At 37.9% G+C, this 18685-nt stretch overlaps 1 protein-coding gene across 1 annotated transcript; it reads left to right on the forward strand.

Moving 5' to 3' along the window:
• Positions 1-1364: 1364 nt before the first annotated feature.
• LOC117395268 (adenosine deaminase) lies at positions 1365-17667 on the forward strand. The gene is made up of 11 exons (XM_033994173.3): positions 1365-1542; positions 6247-6308; positions 6829-6951; positions 10116-10259; positions 11030-11145; positions 11649-11773; positions 14530-14601; positions 15343-15444; positions 15991-16058; positions 16320-16449; positions 17066-17667. The coding sequence occupies exons 1-11, from the start codon at positions 1492-1494 to the stop codon at positions 17168-17170; spliced, it is 1098 nt and encodes a 365-aa protein (XP_033850064.2). The 5' UTR covers positions 1365-1491; the 3' UTR covers positions 17171-17667.
• The last annotated feature ends 1018 nt before the right edge of the window (positions 17668-18685 follow it).

The raw sequence follows: 18685 nt of genomic DNA on the forward strand, positions 1-18685 counted from the left end.
ACACTGTATCACCAACAGATAATTACATGTACACTATTATCTTTCCATATGATCAATACGAATGGACATGCATTTGCATAAGAAACTGTCGCGGGTTTAGAGGACCCAAGCCGATCAGGAAAAGACATCGACTATTAAATGAAGGATGACGTCACCAGGGAGAGGGGATTCATTCATTACCCTTACCTGAGGATGACCTCTAAATAACTCTCAAATATGTCTTCTCTCTCACACCAAATGAACCATTAACCTGCTCCCTGGAACACTCTGCCCTGAGTGGATGTAGGAAATGTATCCGTAAACCACAGAGAACTGTGGTGTGTGTACACCCATTGAGGGAAGGCTAATGCTTACACTCTGGTGTACCAGTTGTACTTAGAGAGAAAGCATGTTTTGAGAGCTCTCTATAGGCCTCAGGGGGTTGGTTAACTTCTCGATGTGATGACTGAAACAGACAATTATATCCCAGGTGATTCACAGCAACAAGAGGGATGTAGATAACTGGTATTTCATATACGTAGCTCTTTAGGCAGCATGCACTATGAAAATAATAGTAATTTAATACTGAAAGGAAATATGAAACCAATGTAATTACAGGAATTATAATTAGAATGTAATTTATTGATCTTACTAAACAAAATAAGTATTTTAAAGTGTGACTTTAATGTAGGCGTCCATTTATTAGGCATAAATCCACATATTTGTGAGAGAAATTACCTTGAGGCATTTTAAAATGGATTCTATATGGTAAATATGGTAATATGGCAAGTAATGCTCATATTCCCCACTGTGCTGTAATGATTTGGAATTATTATTTTTATTTTGTCAATTAACGATGCTATAATCAATTTTTCTTTTAGGAACTGTTTCCCTGCTGAACACAAAAAAAGTTCGGCGATTCAGTTTTTTTTTTTTTTTTTTTTTTTAATTATTATTGCTATTGTATAACAGAAATTTAACGCTGAGCAATGTATAAAATAAAAAAGCCTATTTCTGGTTAAATAAAACCAATTTCACTGAACCCATTTCTACCTTAAATACCCACGCTATGATGTAGTTACAATAGAACAGTATTCTATTGTAAACGGCATTGTCCTTTTCACGGTATTCTTTTTTTCCAAGGATTAATAGTTCAGAGTATGCTAAAACAAACAAAAAAAAACCTTTCCATGTAGACGGTTGTATGGCTTAAATGATTTAGAAGTGCTCTTAATCTGCTTTTATTTCGATCACCTCTCGTTGTTGCTTTTGAGTAATCACTAACTCTGAGGCATTCCTCGTGGTAGTGTGTGCTACGACGCAAATTGTGTCTCTAATATCACAGTATTTTCAGTGGGAGGATCGAGGCGTGTCTTTTTACAGTGCATAAGAGCAATGTTCAAAATGAGCCCGGAATTGTACTCCGCACAGGCTGTGACAGGGAGAAGCAGAAACGCGCGTCTTGCAAACTGCTAGGTCAGCAAATTAAGCGTCCATTTCAGAACATCTATCATGGCTAAGCAATCCACCAACAACAGTCTACCTGTTTTTGACAAGCCAAAGGTAAGAAACGTGGAAACAGAACAATAGCAAAACAAAGCATGTTGCTTCTGCAGAGAATGAATGTGAAACTGCTGTGAATACAAGAGAAAATGTTTGACACGTTTGTTAGGTAAAGTTTGATCTCCACAATAAATATAGCAAAATTATAAGCGTACTGTATTTTGAAAAACCGGTTAACGTTTTATTTATTTGCTATTCAAAGTAGAATTTCAGCAGTTATATTTATTATTGTTCAGTTAAGCGGTCGGTGTCCGTTTTCATGTGATTAATATTGCACGAGGAACTCGGTCAAGTCCAGTTTCGAATGAGACTGTACAGCGACTGTACAGCTTTAAAAACAAGTTTAACATGAGTCATGTTTTTCATTTTAAGTTTTTTTTTATTGGAACAAGGCCATGTGAGCTATAATTAGCTCGTTTACAACGGAGTCAAGTGCATCCCTATACAAAACTGTACTTTGACACACTGCCCTGTTCACACCCGACCTCGACAACACTACTCGAAACTGTTAATCCAGCTCAAAGCGTCCACAATGAAGTACCGTTTCATAGTGCGTTTCATAGTGCGTCCACACACTAAATAGTTTGGTTACAGTTCCTAGCAGCGCAATGAACAGTGGAGATTAATACGATTGTATCTCACCATGCACTGTATTTTATTTTACAATAACGTGTTATGATTCATATTAATATATTAATAGCGGTGCATATTGCTCAAAAAGAAATAAAACAAGTGTTTTGGATTTTTTTTTTATTATTTAGTAGTCGCCAATTAGTTTTGTGTTATTTTCTCCGCAATTTAGTACTGTCTAATTATTTTGTTTAACTGAACTGACCGCTACCCTGCGCTGACTCGGGAGGGGTGAAGACGAACACCTGCTGTCCTCCGAGGCGTGTGCCGTTAGCCGCCCGCTTTTTTACACACTGCAGACTCACCATGCACCACCCAGAGCTACAGCGTCAGAGGACAAGCCCGCAGTCGCCCAGCCAGGCCAAGGAGGTCGCTGGTGTGCGGTGAGCCGAGGACACCCTTACCGACCTAACCCTCCCTCCACATTAGCAGCGCTGCCGCAGGATGCCGCCCCTTGAGAGCTCCCGTCCTCTGTCGACAAAGGAATAGCCTGGACTCGAAGCGACGACGTCTAACCTATAGGGCGCATCCTGCACTCTACACGAGTGCTTTTACTGGATGCGCCACTGGGGAGCCCCCAGGATATATTTTTTAATCAGGTGACATCCTTTAAACAAATTGAGCTAATTCTGTTTTTATATTTAAACTCAGAAAAAAAGCTGTTAATTACAAAACAATCTTTGTTTTTACCCTTTTTATTTCAAACAGAGCTGACAAATTATATTAATTGTTCATCGAGATCCTACTATTAACTTGCATTTAATTTTTGCAGTCGCCTAATTTAACGTTGTGCTTTTGTTATTTTCCCCATTAATTTAACAGAGATGTCGTGATAGTTTTTTTTAGCATAACAATAAATACCCATTAATGAGTGTACACTGATAGAAAGCCCTTCAGGCGCCAGTATTTCGCCAAACATACAACAAAGCATCTTGGGATACTGGAGGATACACAAAAAATGTAGTACGGTATTTCAGCGTCCACACTTCTGATAAACCGCACTATCTGATTAGAAGGTGACCATATAGTGTGGACAGGGCCTAAGCAAAATCACAAAGACACTACAGATTATGGCCACTAACTTCGCTGAAGAAATTAGAGGGAGTTCATTGATGAATGTTCTAATTAAACACCTGGCAGATCTGTCAACGTTGAATATGTGGACTGGTATTATGTAGGGTTAACAAAAAGCATATACAGCACAACTGATGTGTACAATCAATATGCATTTCATGGGAATTCTTTTTGTAATTCAACACACATTAAAGTGTTCCTACTAGTATTTGTTAACTCTTTCAAAACTGTTATTGTAGACACATCTGCTTTAATATTTTTTTCTTCAAATAGAGGCCGGTCTGCCTGCAGGACTTACATTGATTGATAGTCTTGTAGAAGCTTTTTATACACAGTCTAAGCAAACCTAAATGCATATTCCTTGCTTGTGTATTTTCCTTCTCATCTAGTTAAACCTAAATTAGTTAATGTACTTTTGCTTGTATATAAAACAAGTGGATCTTAAAAGTCATATTTTCTAGGTGCAATGTTATTTCAAATTTTTAGTTCATTCCATTTTTTCTTGGTAAATATGATGAAGTTCACATCAAAATCATTGATTGTGTGGGATATTGAAACTAGAAAATGTAATTAACACACAACCTTTAATATTGTAAACATGTACACATTTGTCCATTTTTAAGAGGATTGCACAGACACATAACATTTGTGGGGAGAAAAAAATATGTACATAAACAATAGGCTCATTTCAGCTCAAGTGCACCAGTGAATGCCTTTGAAAGATGCTTCAAAAAGATTTGTCTAAGTCATTCCTCAGTGAAAAACAGGTCAAAAGACATTTTCAGGCTCTTCCACATCAGGTACAAAGCTTTTCTTTTGCATGAACTCAGCTCCTACCCGCGCACATTTTTCTCAATCTCAATTTCAGAACATCTATTATGGCTAAGAAATGCACCAACAACAATAGCTGTTTTTGACATGTTCTGTAAAAGTGACTTTATGTATCTTCAAGTACAAATTGAAGAAACAGCTGAATTAGGTCCACTTGGACTTGAATAACCCAAAAGGTTCCAAGTATGAAACAGGTTAAATATAGACCAGGCAGAATATTAATCATTTATGCTCCCTGGCTCAAGTAACACCTGCATATTGTTGTGAAATATAGTATGAGGTTCAAAGTGTAGGTTTAGCAGTAGTCTATAGACACATTGCCACTGGAAATAGATACACTAAAACAAGATTTCAATTGTCTTCTAAACGTATTTGCAAATTAAGTTTTCTACAGAGAATTGACCTGCTTAACAAATATGTCAGAAGTAAAGGGTCATTGGGATGGTAAACTCATTTTGCTTTCTTTGTGCCAAACACAGATCTCTAGGGATTCCATGTTTTGTTGCAATGGAACACAGGATGGAACAGAATCAGATTCCATTAATAAAGCAGTAATGGAACAATCATTTCTTATTTACCCACCAACTGTAGCCACTGGCTTGCATAGAGAACAGCAGTGTACCTGTGACCATGTCTTTTAGCGGTAGGCACACAAGATTTCTATTGACCCTCTGACGTTCTGTGAATAACAATGTGCCTGCAGCTGCTGTCTCTCGGGGGAAGCAAAACAAAAACGAAACTGTAGAAATATAACCCTAGATTGATAGGTTTGAGTTCTGTACAGGGCACTGGGGTATAGGTCGTGAACAGCAGCCACCATCTTCTTGTAAGTACAAGACACTAATTGAAGTGGGCAGACCTTTTGGCTCCTGCCTTCTACAGAACAGTACATGGAAGAAGACAGTAAGTGAAGTGTTGCTCCACTATGATCCTTGTAGGTCTGACACTAAAGAATATTGTGTATTAAATTCAGCACCTGGAGTGCTAGCTTCAGGATATTCTATACATTCTTAAGTCCTTGGACTTGGACTGCAATTGTTGAACATGTGAAAGCAGATAAAGATTTTTAAACAAGTGCAAAGTTTTCTCCAAATAATCTCAGTAGTATACAATCAGCAAGAAACAGATAATCTGCAGGTAGGGGCAAGTAAAAAACGTTTTTTATTACTTTCAGAAAAAAATGAAGTAAAACATTTGCTTCAAAATGGATATACTGTACAGTATATCCAAGGTTATGATTACATCACAAGCAGGAACAATTAAAATAGAAGTCAAGGACCATTAAAAAAGTAATACCAAAGCAAAACTAGCACAGTCTTGTATCTATGGCTCCTGACAATATTGTTAGTCTACCTCAAAACCTAATGCACTGGTTTCTGAAATGTTTGTTCTGGGTGTGAAGTTTCTCAAAGCGTAGATTCAACACAAATATGCACTTCATAATCGCTGACTTCATGTTTTTGTTCTATGTAATTTTATACCCTCAGGAGGGATTTAACTCTGTTCAAGTGAAAACATTATCAGAAAGATCTCATGAGGATTATGTTTTTGGAGGGAGGCACCAACTTTAAAAAAAATTGTGTGTTAACCCTCAATTTATCTTTATTATGTTATATATATACAAATGCCACCATAATATAAAGTAAGTACTTTTAAAGACAGCAATAACATAATATTGATTAGAAATACATTAATTAAAGCAAATTATCAAATTATGAGAAAAAAGGCCTTAATGTTGTGTTTGTTGAACAGATGTAAACGTGTGGTGGATATTAATGCCAAGAATTGAGTCGTTCCAAAAAAATAATTATGATACACTTCATGTTAGCTGGTTTATTTATAAGGCTACTGAGTGAATCGCTATTTTAATTTTAATTTTTTTTTATTTTACAGTACTTAGTCTATTTAAGGAATTAAACGTAGTCGCTGGTCCACTGGTCTCCACATTACAGGGGGCTGAACGCACTTGGAGTTCCACTCTGCAGACTTCTGTGTGACAGCAGTTGAAGACGGGTCCAAAGCAGACCCAAAAAAAAGAAAGCAGTTTGAAAAGTGGTGTGGAAATTTGAAAGCGTCATTGCTGTGTGTTTTTGAACTGCGGACTGTAACTCTTATTTCATGCTCTTTAACAGATAGAGAATGAATTGTGTTCATTTCTTTTTCCTGCAGGTAGAACTGCACGTACATCTCGATGGGGCTGTTAGACCAGAGACCATCCTGCACTTTGCTAAGTGAGTTCAATCTAATGTCCGAGTGTGCTGTAGTATTGGGTGAAATAAAACAGCCTCCTGCAAACAAGGCAAGTTCAAGTATCTATTGCTGGTACTGTATGTTTATTATATATCAGAGGGGGTTCATAATTATGCACCCCACACCACTGTACTGCAATAAACTATTTTAACACTAGTATTTTAGTAAAGGTAACTACACTCAGAACTAGAGACTGCTCTAGCAGTATAGCAAATGTAACTTCATTCAGAACTACAGACCACTCTAGTAGTATAGGAAAGAGAACTCCACTTAACACTGCAGAGCGCTCTAGTAGTATAAAGAGAACTCCACTCAACACTGCAGATCATCGAGTAGTAAAGGAAAGGTAACTCCACTCAAAACACTAGACCATGACTATTTTAGTTACAAATTTCAACAAGGTGACTCTGAAACTGGGGTTCAGAGCGAGAGAATTTGTCCCACGAGCAAGTTTAAAGTGACGTGCGAGTTGGAAGTGATCTGGGGGCATTTTGTTTGCAGGAAGCGAGAGATGAAGCTCCCGGTGGACACTGTGGAAGACCTGCTGCAGTTAATCGTGTGCGAGAAGCCTGCCAGCCTGACAGTGTTCCTTGGCAAGTTCGCCCACTACATGCCTGTAATCGCGTGAGTGTGTGCTTAACTGCAAAGCAATGCTGTAACCACTTAGCGTTAGTGCTCTGTTTACGAAGACACTTGTAATATACCTCAGCACATTTTTATTATACTGTTAAACGTGGTAAAAGGCAATTATGTATCATTAATGACACTTTTTACATTTTTATATTGGGAGGGAGGGCAAAGTGCAATGTCAGTCTTCTCATTTATCAAGATCTCAAAGTGCAAATGGAAAAAAAACAATGTCGCTTCTGACGTGCTGTCTATAGGTATTTAATCTCTAGTACAGTGCTGCTCCCTTGATTGTTTCAGTTCATCAGAAAAATCTAAAACAATTCAAAAACAATCGCAGCATGTATATTGAGTTTGGCATTTAAATGTTGCTTTTTTTCTGCACAGCCACCTTTAAATATTCTGATGTTCCCATGGGAAGTGAGTGGGAAGTGTTATTTGACTCAACAAAAAGGAGCTCAAATTACAAATTAGCATTGAAAATATAATGGACAGCATACGTGTGTGTGTGTGTGGATGGTGGCATGAAACTAGTTTTTGTGGTTTGGCAAAAAACACTTTCTCCAATTCTTATTTTATTTTTTTAAAGCAAATCGGACATTTGTTTTAACAGCATCTTTACTGATTAGAGATCTCCTTCCAGTAAACAGAAGCGACGTGGCTTGTCGTCAGTTGGTTTGATGTTGTTTTTGAACAGAACATCAGCTGAACAGCTAGCAGGTTCCCCATTGTGTTTAGGTGTAACAGTGACAGACAAACCCTGCCATTCAAGGCCCTTGATAAAGAGATTCTTACTCAGCACTAGCAGTTGTTTTGCAATAATGAACCATTATTTCCTTCGCTACATTCCACCAGGCTCTGCTTTGTTACTTGGCTTGACTAACTACATTGGTGGATCCAAGTACTGTATTCCTTTCACTCAGTATTAATATCACTGGTGTTTTCCCTTAGAGGTTGTCTATTGAGCACCTTATCAACATCATTAGGTACAATACAAAAGACAGTAGCATGTATTAATCTAAATAGTGGTGAATCTAAATACCGACACTGTTTAAGTGTACAGAATAAAAAGGAACAAATCTGGTATTAAAGACAAAAATACACCATTAGAGCATCGCCACGTCATATGTAAATAACCACACATGGAAACTCCCCGATTGAGACAGGGGAGTTTCCATGTGTGGTTATTTACATGTGAAGTGGTGATGCGTATGCACGTTTGGAGAAACAGCTTGAGAGGATGAGGTTTGTGGCCAAGAACATACATGGAAACTCTGCCATTGCTGCTCAATAAAACTAGCTTTAGTCCAAAATACAAACAACCTTTCTTCCGCAGTGCAGTAAAGCTCAGCTTATTATTAAAATCTGCAATATCTGTAATGAACTTTTGGTCAATAAAAACAAGTACTCCTAGCGACCATTACTGTCCGCTTCATAGCAAACATGGTTTGACCAGTGGGAGGTTGGAAATATTTCGTTCTCTTAACTGCTTGAAATCCCACTAAAAATGTCCATATAAGGCAGTGGAAATTGCATATGTGCTATGCTTTATTGTACTGACTGTATACTGACTTTCCCACCATTTTAGTTAAGTGAGACGCTGTTTTCTTAACAAGCCATACAAATATATGTACAGACCACAATATGAAAGCATTCAACCCACTTCCTGTAAAGGTCAACTGATAGTCACAATATGTTTACACTGCAAAAAATAAAGGGTAGAAGCAAAGACTGTTTTGTAATCTCACATAAAATCCAGCTTTGTGGTGGGGAATAGTTTGATTTAAATTAGCCCTGGTGGTTTTACAGGAAAGATAGGTCAAAGAGAAAACACAGTCGTTTGAATGAAAGGATTAACAGCAAAACAGTAAGGGATCACAAGACATTTTCACATCGAACTCTGCTCTAGAAAGAAATGTGTTCGAGGATGACTTCCCAGTGCATAACGTCAAAGGTGGGATCTGTCCAGAAAGATCTTTGAGATTGAAGCCACTGGTGAGGCAATCATTGAACTTCCTGGCAAGATGTTATGTGAAGCAAGTCTGGAATTCCAACAGGGTGTGCTAGCTTTTAACCTATTTTCAATCTGTGGATGAAATCAATGGCACTTTAGTGTGACATTAAATGGAATCACAAGGGCTAATGACCTCTGATGACCTGTAATCCGATTTTGCTGTTCTGTCAGTAGTCAACCATCTCTCACGTTGTACAGATTTTGTTCTTAAGGGTTAAATTAAAGTAAAAGTAATAAGGTTTGTAGCGGCCTAAATCTAAGTCACATAGAAAAGAGACTGTAAACCACAAACTGCCAAGTGATAAAAGTTACTTAACCAGATTTCTTCATTAAAAATAAGAAAAGAGAAGAACTGCCACAAGCTTCACTGTACTGGACTCACTGAGCAAATGCCAGCTGTTTTGCGATCTGTTTTATCACATTTAATGCCTTTAGTAAAGTGAAATCTCTCACAGTCCAATTCCTAGAAGGCATGGACTTGTCTAAATAGGAGTTTTGATAGGCCTGCAAGACAACAGAGATTGGTTACAGGCCATGAGTGAAACAAACACTGAAACAAACACTCTCAGTGTCGAATATTGTGCTATTGCTTATCTGAACCTGTTTAGTCAGTTAAGAATAGCGATTTGTTTGCAATCCCGACTATTAAAAATGGCTTGCCTTTGTTTTATGTTTCCGATACTTCTATTTTATCCAGACTGCACCCGATGATCTCTTATACAGTTAGAGACGCCCTCCACACAACGTATTAACTTAAAGCACAGATCATTTTCAGAATCACATGCTGTAAACAAGAAGCTGATAGAAGGGGAAGACTTGTTCACAAAAAACAAGTTTACAAGTTTCTCTGCTGATGCGTGTGTTTTGTTCATGATGTTGTCTAATCAAATAACATCTACTTTATGTATGTGTATGTAAAAAAACGTTTTAGCATGGTTTTAATATGAATTGACTGTGCTACACCTGGCTCTGTCTCTGTGATTAACCTTACAGACAGATACTGTACTGTGCTCTTATAATGACATTCTGCAGTGTGTCGGTTGTCTGTGTCCATTTGTGCACTCCATACATTTCCAGTTTTTGATACAGCTCATTCCTAAATTTACATGCCAGGTTCCAGTGAATGAAGTACTGTATTTTGTTGCAGGGGTGACAGAGAAGCTATTAAAAGAATAGCCTATGAACTTGTGGAAATGAAAGCCAAAGAAGGAGTGATATATGTTGAAGTCAGATACAGTCCCCACTTCCTAGCAAACTGCAATGTGGATCCTCTACCCTGGAACCAAAAAGAGTAAGTAAAGTGTTCCTTATGGAACTCGCTATTATTAAACACAAGAAGCCCAGGTAGACAACGCTACAATAGCAAAGCTGCCTTCTATACAGTACATGTTTTTTTGCACCAATCTAACAAGTTTGCTGTATATTAGCATCCCTCATGAGACAATCATGTATTCACATATAATAAAATATTTAGTGCACTGCAAATGCAATGTGATTTCTTTACTAGCCATGGAGAGTGACTGGGTTGGACAATATCAAAATGCGTATGTTAAATTGTGACTGTCCATAATGCTAGTTGTTATTGTATTTGTATTTTTGTGCTCCTACAGGATAGGGGAAAAGATGCAAAACTGTAGTCTTCTATTAGCTTCTATTTATTTTTTAAAGAGAAATTTCCCGCGTTAAGGACACACAGCTTGTGTGCTTTCGAGAACTTAATTAAAGAATTACTGTGGTAAACGCCTTGAAAATGGCTTAATTTGTATATTTGGTGTCTCAACTGCCTATCTTCTCTGTGGTAAATAGTTTTTCTTTCTGCATTATTGCGAAATGGCCTGCTGAGTTTCTAACCACCCTCTACATTGTAATCCACACAGGGATTGTATTAGGGACTTTACACTGATTGAAAACGGCTCCAGCAATCTGGAGAAGAATCCTTTGACTCGTAAATCAATGTTCTGCTGCCGTGGCTTCGTAGCCAAGTATAAACAGAAAGTGTCAGGATGGATTTGCTTCATCTGGACGATTGAATTTGTCAATGTGCTTTGTGTCTGTCCTCAGAGGTGACCTGACACCGGATGAGGTGGTTAATCTCGTTAATCAGGGGCTGCGGGAAGGAGAGCAGGCCTTCAACATTAAAGCCAGGTCCATTCTCTGCTGCATGCGTCACATGCCAAGTAAAGTATTACCCACCTGTGTGTGCTTATCTACAGACTGTGTGTGCGTGCATGCAAGTTTATTGTCATAGGTTCCTGTTAATTACAGTATATCGGTCTAATAGTTTAATGGAAAAAAACAGACAGGAGATTGGTATCCATTGCCTGTATTGTGTAATACAAAAGCATTTTTCTTCCAAGGTGTTGTGACCTCATGCAGGTTCCTATAAAAGCAATTTGTAGTGTGCAGTATGAGGGGTGTTGCAGGAGAATATGCAATTGTCTATTATGAAATGAAGTTGAATCTACTGGAGTTTTAAGATTTACAGTTCTGGGTACAATGTTGTTTCTCTTTGGAGGGGTTGGGCGGTGGTGGTTAGCGAGTGATAACGTCAAGAGAGATGAACCAAAGGTATTTGATCTGATCTTTTTAACAATGTGTTTTTAGGGGGACTTTTTCTTAAACTGCTTACCTTGCTAACCATAATGTAACCTTAACCTCCACATTTCTTCTGAATGTGCAGAGTGGTCATCGGAGGTGGTAGAACTGTGTAAGAAGTATCGCAATGAGGGAGTGGTGGCAATTGACCTGGCAGGTGACGAGTCTTTGAACTGTGAAGCCTTCCCAGGGCACAGACGGGCATATGAGGTACAGTATGAGGCTGGTGATTCTAGCTAGTATACTGGATTCCCTGGGCTTAGAGAAACTCCTCTGGCAAAATCTAACAGCACCCTTCACTTTACCTTGGGTTTTAGATGGACCCCAAATGGGTGCTTCTATGGTTTCCTGATGATAAAGAGAAAGTCATAGCTTAACCACAGTGACTGTTAACTAGATTTTAAATAAATATTGGATACAGAAAGCTTAAAGGTAGAGTTAATATATGCATTTAAAGTTAATGTATACATTTTACCAAAGAAAAAAAGTGCTTACCAGGGAAAGAGAAAACAGTGGAACATACCTTGATTGTTTTAAGGCAATTTTGTTTTTATGCAGTATATTGTTTTTTTGAAATGCAGGTATTTGTATTTGGCTTAGTGTTTGTTATTTAATCTAAGTAGACCGTTAACTAGGTTTGAATTGTGCTGTTTATTTAATTTAAACATTTTTTCAGTAGCCGTTGTTTTTGACAGCTTAGATAAACATTTTCTGTTGCTATGTAGACCGAATAAGACTGATTAAAGATTATAGTAAGCTATTGTAAACTCAGTTTGATAGCTAGAGAATAGAAAGCACTGTGGAACACAGGAGGAACACCAAGTAAATAATTGAAAGCGCTATCATATTCTATTTGTTGTATTACAATTGTCAGGGCTAAGATAGAACATTTTAACAGTCTTTGGATCCCTCTTCTTTGAAGTATTGTTATCATTCAATAATCCAATTTAGGCATGAATTGGGATAAAAGTATAGGTTTGGTTATTTCATTTATTCAATCAAGACAACCTTGTTCTAGGGTTGAGCGTTGTAGATATGCCCCCTTTCACTTCTCAGGAAGCAAATGAATAACACATCTAGAGGGAGTTGCTTACAGATCTTTAGGGGTTATAGATCACTATGAAGTGCTGCTGCATCATTTAGGTTGAAGGGAATGACAAGCCCTAATGCATTTATGCTTTTCAGGACTCAGCAGCTTTTGCTGCTATTGAAAGTGAATCCACCTATATACTGATTAGATATACTGCCAGGAGTCATTCAACATGTGTGTGTTTTTACTGCTACATAATTTCACATTTTATTGATCAAAAATGATGAAGGCAATTACTGTATATGGCAGAAAAACAACTGACACAGTGAATTATTAGGACCCTTAAATAAAACCAGTTTAGCAATACTTGGCTCCTTAATAAACAAACAAAATTACTAATCCTACTGCCAAGCTATGAGGCCAGAATTAAATCAAAGTTCATGGCAGCACCTTCATTTTAATTGAATCCAGGACCTTAATAACAGAACAGATTCCTCACATTATGCTGTTTATGTTTCCCATCCTGCTTGGGCTAATCTGTCTGTTAAGGACTAGAATGGCATTGGTGACTTTTTATTACACGATTTAACAGATTTTTAGAGGAAATCAGTTCATTTTATCATTCAAATAAAATGTTCCTTATACAGCTGTGCGTTGTCTACAATTCTATGCACTGTACTTCACTGCAAAGCAGACTTTATTGACACTCCAGTTTGCTGGCACTCCCATGTGCGTTGCTCAAAGTATGATTAGACTATTGTTTTGCCCACAGACTAAAGAAAAACACAGTTCTTAACATTCAACAATCAGTGTAATGTTTTCTGTTTAGGTCTCTCAATAGATGACTCCCAACCGCGTGACTAGAAGGAAATTAAATTGTGAAAGAGGAGGCATTCACAGGCTATTGTGTTTTGTGAACAATGTTTCCTTATCAGAAATCCACAGTCCACAGAAAGAGTGTGCATCTGTGCTGACGTGGAATTCTTCATGAAGCTGCCAGATCATTGTGATGTGTTTTTAGGAGGCAGAGTGCATGCACACTTCGTGCTACACCTTGTTGTGCCATCCTTGATGGGAACTACATATCTGATGAGTTGTAAAATGACTATTTGTAAACTAAAGTTCTTTGTATAAGGGAAGTGATAGCATTTGGTTTCATATCTGTTAGATGTACATACGGTACCATGATTAAAAGGTATGACTACAAACAGTTTATATATCATTGAATGGGCTCACTCTACTGTAAAGGGTTATTTCTGTTATGGGCTAGCATAATGCAAATTACTAAAGGAGCAACGGAAACCAATTCAATTATTCAGCCGGAGCTGTGATATTAGAAGCATGACAGGGAAATCAATGACCTACATATATTTTAACCCTGTGCCCTGTTTAAAGTGGTATATTGGTGCATCAGCAGTATCCTGCACAGTATGGAACTGCTGGGAAAGCTGTACAACATAAGTGCCTGTAACTTTAGACTCTTCCTTTGGGGTTAATAATATACTATTATTACTACTAGATTGAGCAGCAGAGTAACATTTAAACACAGTAAAAGCTTTGACGCAAAATATCGGTTGACACAAACGCAAGTTTTCATTATGGGAAACTGAAATGTGAGTAATGGGCCTCATCTGCAGGCATGCTTACAGAGCTTTGAACCTCACCTCACTACAGGGAGGTCTCAATCTGTAACAGCAGTGCATCGCACAACACTGCCTGCTACACAATGCAGGCTGCTCAAACAGAGGGCTGACTGTGTTGAGGTTGTATATATTAACTGTACTAAAAGAGAAGGAACTACAGTATAAACACTGCTCACTCACCCCCCCTGGTGGTTCTAATGTAGAACCATGTAGCAACAAGCACGAAGGTGACTGTGGCATCACCACTGTGGCACCCCATTGATCTAATGAACGCTTTCACCTCATCTCTACAGGAAGCTGTCAAGAGTGGAATCCACAGGACTGTCCATGCGGGAGAGGTGGGACCACCATCTGTCGTTCGAGAGGTAAGCCCCTGGCCCAGTTATACGTATAACCAAATGACCTGAACCACCTAAAATAGGATCAAGAATGCGTTCAGTTTTCAATATTAGAATACAATTCCATAAAAAAATAATAATAATAATAATAATAATAATAATTGTAACTGGCATTCTATTGTTTTGGATGAAACAAGTTTTGTGCAATACTCACGACTTTCTTGTAAAATAGACTTAAGTGAAAGTTTAATAAAAACTTTTGCTAGGGGTCCAGATTTTTTGACAAGACGGTAGGCTATCAATGATTGGACGCCAGTCCTCTCCACTGACGCAGCCTGATTCTGCCTTGATTATAATGACAGGCGTGCTAAGCAGGACAGTGAGGTAATCATCTCTTCTTGGAAACAGAGTCGTTTGCTGTGCACTCTCAGACTTGGCACATTTTAGTAATGTCACTGTGCCTGTATTAGTTCCTGCAAGTTTAATAGCCTGTGTATTTGCATGGTAATGCACACTTCTAAGCAGCTCGGCCCAAGTCGTTTGTATAATCCAATTAATCTTGTTACTGTAAATATGTTAGTGTGACACCTTTAAATATAAAATGTAATGTACAGTAAATACCAGAGATGGAGGTTTTCTATGACAACATAATGGCAATAAAGACAACATGACAGGTGCTTCCTGTTGCTTTCAAACGGACAACACCAGTAAGAGAGTGACTGAGTTTTTGGTAGCAGTTAATATCTGAATATATGTCTTTTTTTCCAGGCTGTAGAGGTTTTGAAAGCTGAAAGAATTGGACACGGCTACCACACAGTGGAAGACCAGGAGCTGTACAGCCAACTACTAAAGCAAAACATGCATTTTGAGGTGAGCAGCAGATTGACACATCGCTATCCTATGGCGACCTCTTGTGGAATAAAATGTAAAGCACACTAGATCTGCTCTAATGCAAATTGACAGAAGCATATTTCCCATTTACCTGGCAATTAGGCAAAACTTAAAATAGTGAACTCTGAATATTTAAGGTCTGGCTCTTAAACTGAACATATATATCTCTTGAGATCAGTTTTATTATATTTCTTCTAAAGAATTCCTACTACTAAAGCAAAACATGCAGTCTGCATATTGTGGTTCACTGTTTACATAGAGCTAGTATGCTGAATAGGAAGCACTGGAAATCCAAAGCAAACAAATGAGGTTCAGTGTACATGTCTGTCACAAGATTAGAATGCTACAATTGTAGTATTCTGCATACTGCAAGCACATACCACCTTGCAAATGCGACATGCAAAGATTCGGAATGTAGACGGTCAGGTGCAGAATATTCCATTGATAGAGATTTTGCTACATGCAGAATTTTAGATGCATGAAAAACGTGTTTACTGGCTACTGAAATACCTTTTCTGCCTCCAGACCTGTCCAATTTCTAGCTACCTGACTGGAGCATGTGATCCAGATTATACAAAGCACCCCATAATCAGGTAAGATTTGGCTTGGTCCCACTGACTACTGTATAACAGTAACCAAAGCCTGAGTATTTATATGTTGCTGAGTATGATTCTGGTACTTTTATTTGAAACCAAGTAAATGTATCTTAATATATAACCATGGAAGGCAAATGTGAGGTTATTGGGCAAAATGGGATAAGTCCTGCCATCCACTGAACTAATTCAAACCCAGTAAACTGCTTAAAGAGGTACTGCTTCAGGCTTTTGAGCTTAATCAGATTTTCCATTGTGCAGGTTTAGAGAAGACAAGGCCAATTACTCTATAAATACAGACGACCCATTGATATTTAAATCAATGCTGGAAGATGATTATAAAACTGTGAAGAAATACATGGGTTTCACAGAGGAGGAATTTATGAGAGTGGTAAGAAATCTTCCTAATGTGTAACCGTAATAACGTCAGTGCATTTTCTGAAGTGTAGCAAAGCTTGGTTAACATGATTCTAGATTAGGGGCATGCTTCCATAAACCCTGAGAATGGATTTTTACTAGCGGACTGTCTTAGAAACAACAGTATACAGCTGAAGTTGAAGATGTTTATTGAACAGTTAAATATAAGTTTTAGTTCTGCAAGTCGAGGTTACTGTATATAATATATGCTGCAATAAATCCAACATCGTAAATGGTTTGCTTTTTAAACCTCACTACATACCTACCTTTTAAATAACTCTGTCATTGTTTTAAATAAAACCGATATAAATGGCAATATTGTTTTGAAATACAGTTTAAAAACTCAAAGGAACATTTAATTCCAGATACAGTAAGTCACAGATTCTACTGTTGACTGGCACCAACAGAATATTCCTTTTAAAGGCAGACTGAAAACCCTGTGGAATTTGGGTAACTTTAGGGCCTCAGCAAGGTTTGTCCACACAAGAGTCGTTTTATTTTCCTTGTACACTCGGCCAGCCCTAATGTTATCGCTTAAATAAACAGAATACAATCAGCTAACATTTCTTTCATTTTTTACTGTCACACAGAATTTGAATTCTGCTAAATCCAGCTTCCTACCAGAGAAGGAAAAGAAGGACCTCCTGAACAGATTGTATGAAGCCTACGGAATGGTTAAAACCACAGAGTTTTAAAGAACAGGATCCACTCCTACACTCCGGAAATTTAGTCTGGCTGATGACAAAACAAAAGGCCTTTGGTTCCAGGCAACCAGACAGACTGGCATGCCCTGCAGTCAAGCTCAACCAGAAGCAAATCTCCTCTTAAGGTGTTAGCTGAAAATTAAAAGAGCATTTTAAATGATACCACAATAACAACTATACTGCAGTTGAATGGGAAACAGAAATTTAATATTAATTTCACTGCTTAAAAATAATAGCAGCTGCCTTATACTAACTCAACACCCTGTAGCACAGAGCTGCTTTTTTGTTTAGTTTTATACAAAATATACATTTGTTTTCATAACCTAATTGCTACTACTATCGTTTTTAAACAACAAAAAAGGGTGCGCAGGGGTTATATATAAATATACACTATGTAGTCGGATGTTGTGACAGCACAACAGGGGGTGCTATTGAGCTGCTATGATAACAATGGGTTGAATTTAATAAAATACAATCATTTTTTTATAGCTATCGTTGTGTGTCAGTTTCTCTTGCTTACGGACATGTATTCTTCATGGGTGGAAAACAAATCTGTAATCTAGATATTCACAAATCTAGTTATTGAGATATAGGTTTACAAAAGCCATACTCTTGCTGCTACACTCATAAGCAGGTGCAATTGGTTTGATCACACACTTCATCCTTATAGCTGAGAAGAATGCAATCTAGAACTATGAGATGGTTGATGTCATGAACGGGGTTTGTTTGTTTGTGAAGTGGAATACCTTGGCCATATTATTCAGTATGCACCTTGATTTCTGGATACAACAAGTATGTCATACTGGATTGCATAACGCTTCAAGATAATGACCTACCCTTTAAACACAACATCATAAAATAATAAGCAAATGAAACGCAAGGCACGTCTTTACCTTTTGGTCATCTGCATAGTACAGTAATCCGTCACATATCCGACTCCAGTGTGACCAGAGTAAGGGCAGGTGTGTAAAAACTCTGATGAATCCTGTTTTAAATACCATTATGCACAGCTGTAACAATTACTATATTCACACAATTATTGTTTTGAGATTCAGCTTTTATTAGAGAGCTCCTCTAAATCCCTTGTTTAGAAAGATACAGGGTATTAATGCTTGTGACAGGGTAGCCGTCTGCCATGTGGGTGCGTGCTTTCGCTGCTGAGTGACAGACAGGAGATCGAGACAGAGGTTGAAGTTGATACGCCCCCCCCCCCCCCCGCAGGCAAACAGGATTTATTTATATATCAAGTCACTGAACAGCTCACGTGACGCTACCAGCAGTGGTAAAACACAGAGCACATACTTGTACAACAGTGTACAAAAACTTTTGTGGAGCTACAATATCTGAAGTAATCTTCTGTGTTCAATAATAAAATAACGTTGCTGAAAAGGTTGGTCATGGAGGTTAAACAGTTAGGGTGGATATGTGATGGATTACAGTATATTAGATTATTTTACTATGCTGCAGTCTATAGTGTGAAAAGTGTTAAAACAATTGTTATACTTT

The sequence above is a fragment of the Acipenser ruthenus genome, chromosome 18 (genome assembly GCF_902713425.1).
Source record: "Acipenser ruthenus chromosome 18, fAciRut3.2 maternal haplotype, whole genome shotgun sequence".
NCBI classification, from domain to species: Eukaryota; Metazoa; Chordata; class Actinopteri; order Acipenseriformes; family Acipenseridae; genus Acipenser; species Acipenser ruthenus.